The following is a 5,000-nucleotide window of genomic DNA, read 5'->3' on the forward strand; positions in this document are numbered from 1 at the left end:
TTATATTCTTAGTACTGTAATGCAGTCATATTTTAATACTTTTTATTATAAACTAAAGCGAACATTTAGGTCAGTACAAATAAAGAAAACATACCATGATGTAATAAATTGCATTGACATTTATTTATTTATTTATTAATATTTGCATTTATGTATAAAAATTTTGTATATTGTGATAATGAAAAAAAAAAACATTACACAAATCAATAAATAGACACTGCAATTTAAAAGTTTGGAATTAGTACAACATTTTATGTTTTTAGCCTGCCTGTAATTATTTGATCAAAAATATGGTAAAAACTGTAATATTGTGAAATATTATTGTCGTTTAATAAAATAATTGTGTTTCCACAGTAATGGAAATTGATTGCTCAGCTGTGTCTTTAAGTAAAAAGGACTAAAATAGTAATTTACGTCTTGATTTTGTGGTAAAGTCTGTTCCTCAGTCGATCTGATTCACCTGTTGCTCAAATATTGAGCAGAAATAATCATAAATGTATTACTTTTATTTTATTACAGCAAATTAAACTAAAATGTAAAAATCATTTAAATTAATTTATTAAATTTTGTTGAAAAAGCATGGTAATATAGTAGATTTATTGATTTATTTACTTTTGAGTTTATTTTTAGTTCATTTTATTTGAAATGTTTTGTTTTGTGAATTGATTTTGTTTCTTTTATAGCATTTTTAATAATTGTATTTATTATTAAATTAAATGTAATTTAAATTAAAAATGTCAATTTACTATAAATTAATTTAAAAGCATGCAGTATAATAATTTCAGAATTTATTTATTTATTTTTTATAAGTGGATTTATTTTATTTTAAGTTTATTTGATTGAGTTTGTTTCATTTTTATTTATTAGATTTATTTTATTATTTTTTAGTAATTTATTTATTAGCAAATACAATTTCAGACATTTAATACTGAACCCTAACTATCAAATATACAAAGTGTCTTCATACTATAGTTAGTCCTGTGTATTTAGTCTGTTCTAAGTCTGTTGTTTTCTGTAGATTTGGCGATGCAGCTCAATCAAGGGAAGTTTGAATATAACGGCTCATGCGGGTAAGTTTAAATCATCTAATTATGCTATAAATCTACTAACTAACTTAGAGTTTTGCCTGAAAATGATGCTTTTTGCTTGCTGTTAATCGTGCTTGAAGTATTACATTTTCTGTGCTGGGAAAAAAAAAAGTTTTGGGGAATTTCTAATCTTTTACATCAAATTAAAAATTGAGAACGTTAGACAAGCTGGATGAGGAGCTGATAGGGTTTCTGACAGCTATTGCAATAATGAACCATCATCGGCTCAGAAACAAACCAAATACTCTTCACACAACGATCGCTTGACAATGCATCATGAGTTTCACTTACAGACAAAACAGTGCTCCTTAAAGAGTTTCCTTCATCAGAACACACTCACAGAACTTCAGCACTTCCGGAAAACTTCTCTTCAAAACTACTTCTTCACTAGAACTAAACTGCAAAAACAACATAACATCAACATCTGACTCACCGTCCATGTTTAACCTGCAGAAAAACATGCTGCTCATTTAATATGCAAAGTATATTTGCTTGGAAATCTAAAAAAAAAAAAAAAAAAAAAAAAAAAAAAAAAACGGTCAAACAGAAAGTTATTTTTTATTTTTTATATTAATATAATTTTTTATTATTATTAAATTAGGTTAAAATAAATTATGTATGTAAATATATTAGTTTTTAAAAACATAAGTATTTGAAATAAAAATACATTCAAATAGGAGTAAATAAATACATCTGTTTAAAATAAATACAATAGTATAAATTAACTCCAAATTAAATTAATTTATCATATACTGGAGAGACAAAAAATATTTGTAAAATATTAATAATAATAATAATAATTAATTAAATTAGATTAAAATAAATGATGTATGCAAATGCATAGTTTTAAATAAATATGTATATGTAAATATAAATAAAAAATAAATACATTCAAATAGGAGCATATAATTACATGTGTAAAATAAATACAATAGTTTAAAATAACTGCAAATTAAATTAATTTTTCACATACAATTAACCATTTTAATAAAAATACATTAAATTTTTATTTATTTTTTAAGAAATAGAGTAAAATTAATGTAATGTAATATTTAATGTAGATTATTGATTCTACTGATGCTGCTGTTTTTTTTTAATTTGATTTATTTTTTGCTGTTTTGAACTGGTTTCTTCTTTAAAGCGGAGGCAGCAGTTGTCAGTGTTAATTTGCTCTCATCGAGTGCTGATGTGTGGTCCACGCTGTGAGACACTGTGAAAACTCCAAACATATTAATCAACACATTAATCACGCCAAAGCGGCGCTATATCCATTAGCATTGCGTTTAGCGGTGTGAACTGAATATGGGACAGGAGAGACTTCATTAAATGGATCATTGCTTTAAGGTGAGTGTTGATAACAGCTCTGGACTCTCACAGGTTTCTGCTGAAGCCTGATTTCATGCGGCGTCCCGATCGCATGTTCGACCCGTTCTCAGAGACGCCGGTGGACGGAGTGATCGCAGCCACCTGCAGCGTCCAGGTGTGTGTTCACTTTCACAGTCCCAGCAGCCGTGGACAATAGAAAAATACTGCCTTACAGGCTCACAAAAGCACAGTTTTTTATTTTAATTGTCAAAAATGTAATGATTCATTAGTGAATCTGTCTGCATGTTTAATTTTTTTGTTTATTTATTTATTTATATTTATTTGAATGCATTTCTTTATGTCTTTCTCTTTAAATAATTTATTTGTATTGTCTTAAAAATAATTTTTAAATGTACTTATTTAAATCTATTTAAATGTACTTAAAAATATTTATTAATTGTCAAAAATTAAATGATTCATTAGTGAATCTGTCTGTATGTTTGTTTGTTTGTTTATTTATATTTATTTGAATGCATTTCTGTATGTCTTTCTCTTTAAATAATCTATTTGTATTATGTCTTAAAAATAATTTTTAAATGTACTTATTTAAATCTATTTAAATATACTTCAAATATTTATTAAATTCTATTCATACAAATCTATTTAAATTATTCTTATATCTTTATATCCGTTTATGTAAAACATTATTTTTATTTATTTATTAGAATATATATTTATTTAATATATTCATGCAAACTAGTTACAATTATTATTATTATTTTTAAATATATTTAAATGTATTTCTTAATGTGATAGATGGTTGGACAGATAGATAGAAAGAAATAGATAGATTTAAAAAATTATATAAATGTATTTGTATATATTTAACATTTATATCTAAATTATATATATTTTTTCTATTTAAGATTATTATTTTAATCTTTTATATCTGCTTCTGTGAATATATTTGAATGCATTTAAAATGACTTGTTTGCATGTGTTTATTTGAATCTACATTATATACATGTGTTAATTTAAATGATTAGTTTCAATGTATTTATTGATTGATTTTTGAATCAGACAACTATCCAATAGTCAGAAACAATTGTGGAAAATTACATTAATTGGTTAAAATGTGTTTGGTATCTTTCTTTAAACTACTGTAAGTGAAAAAGACCAATTTCTGACTTAATGAGTTAAACTTTATAACATGTTACCTGAATAACAACACATCTGCTTTAATGCCAGACATTTAAACGAGTCTCTGAGAGGTTTGTCAGCACTATAAGACAATAAAGCATGTTCATATAAAATGTGTCTGTTTTAGGAGATGCTCTGAAAGTGTTTGTGTCTCAGGTGATCTCAGGCCAGTTTCTGTCGGATAAGAAGATCGGCACGTACGTGGAGGTGGACATGTACGGCCTGCCCACGGACACCATCCGGAAAGAGTTTCGCACGAGGATGGTGATGAACAATGGCCTGAATCCCGTCTACAGCGGAGAAGCGTTCGTCTTCAGGAAGGTGATGTCTTTGTCTCGACTCGGTCACGTTCTGCATGTTCTCTTTCCTAAATGTAGCTCAGAATAACAGTGACATAATGACTTCACATCATTATCTAGAAAGTAAAAGACATGCAATTGTATAGTGCACTTTAATTATATCTGCATGAGCTAAATGGAGTAGTTACTATAGAGATCTGCTTTATGAAAGCTGCTGAGCGTCTAATTATCCTTACAATAAAACCTCACTGGTTTTGCACTGAAGTACAGTAGAGTACAGTACAAGTCTGAGCATCTTGGAGAGACTCAAACCATCTTAAAAATGACATTTTCAGCTATAGGAGAATGTCTTGCATGAAATAAAAATAGTCATAAAATAGTTTTGTGTGAGAAACAGATTGTGTATAGTTTGTTTTATGTTTTTGCTTGTTCTTTTCTTGTATCATATACATAAAAATATCATATTTTAAAAATCTGAATCCAAATGCATTTTTAAAATCTGAACATTACTAATATTTCATGTTTTTTTAGAGTCTCTTTTGTGTTCCATGCAAATAAAAGAATAATAAATCAATATAGAAATAATTATACAATAATGAATAAAGCAAACGTAAATGCAAAAAAAAAAAAAAAAAAAAAATGCACACAGAAATGTTTAGATGCAAGTTAGGAAAATAAAAATATCAAAAATAAATTGTTTTATTTTTTTGTTTGTTTATTAAATCAAGAATGTGGCTGATGTTTAAATGAATGAATAAACAAGTTAATAAATAGATGAAAATGTCTGATTCTTGAAGCCGATTCTTGTTTCTGAATCAGACGATTGATTAATTTATTTACATTTGTATTAACATATCTTCTAATTAATTGTGGGTTTATAATAAATAAAGCAAACCTAAATTGAAAAATAAAATGCACACAAATGTTAAGGTACATGCTTTTAAAAATGTCATATTTATGCATAAAACTATAAAACAATAATGCTGTTATTATTATTATTTATAATACATTTCATATACAAATTTGTGTTATTTCTTAATCTAAACTTTCAGTTAATGTTATAGAAATGAATCAACAAGTAAGTCTAAGAATATATATATATATATAT

At 26.2% G+C, this 5,000-nt stretch overlaps 2 protein-coding genes across 4 annotated transcripts in view; one reads left to right on the forward strand and one right to left on the reverse strand.

Annotated features, from left to right (window-relative positions):
* LOC127976343 (zona pellucida sperm-binding protein 4-like) overlaps positions 1-5,000 on the reverse strand; it is a 191,339-nt gene that overhangs the window by 148,946 nt on the left and 37,393 nt on the right. The window lies entirely within an intron of this gene.
* Positions 1-5,000, forward strand: part of LOC127976341 (1-phosphatidylinositol 4,5-bisphosphate phosphodiesterase beta-4) — a 48,266-nt gene that overhangs the window by 26,355 nt on the left and 16,911 nt on the right. For all 3 annotated transcript variants that reach the window (XM_052580704.1, XM_052580702.1, XM_052580703.1), the window contains 3 exons: positions 1,019-1,070; positions 2,466-2,568; positions 3,750-3,914. In XM_052580704.1, the coding sequence (XP_052436664.1) occupies positions 1,019-1,070; positions 2,466-2,568; positions 3,750-3,914 (320 nt within the window). The remainder of the gene's footprint in view (positions 1-1,018; positions 1,071-2,465; positions 2,569-3,749; positions 3,915-5,000) is intronic.

This window comes from Carassius gibelio, chromosome B17, assembly GCF_023724105.1.
Source record: "Carassius gibelio isolate Cgi1373 ecotype wild population from Czech Republic chromosome B17, carGib1.2-hapl.c, whole genome shotgun sequence".
NCBI classification, from domain to species: domain Eukaryota; kingdom Metazoa; phylum Chordata; class Actinopteri; order Cypriniformes; family Cyprinidae; genus Carassius; species Carassius gibelio.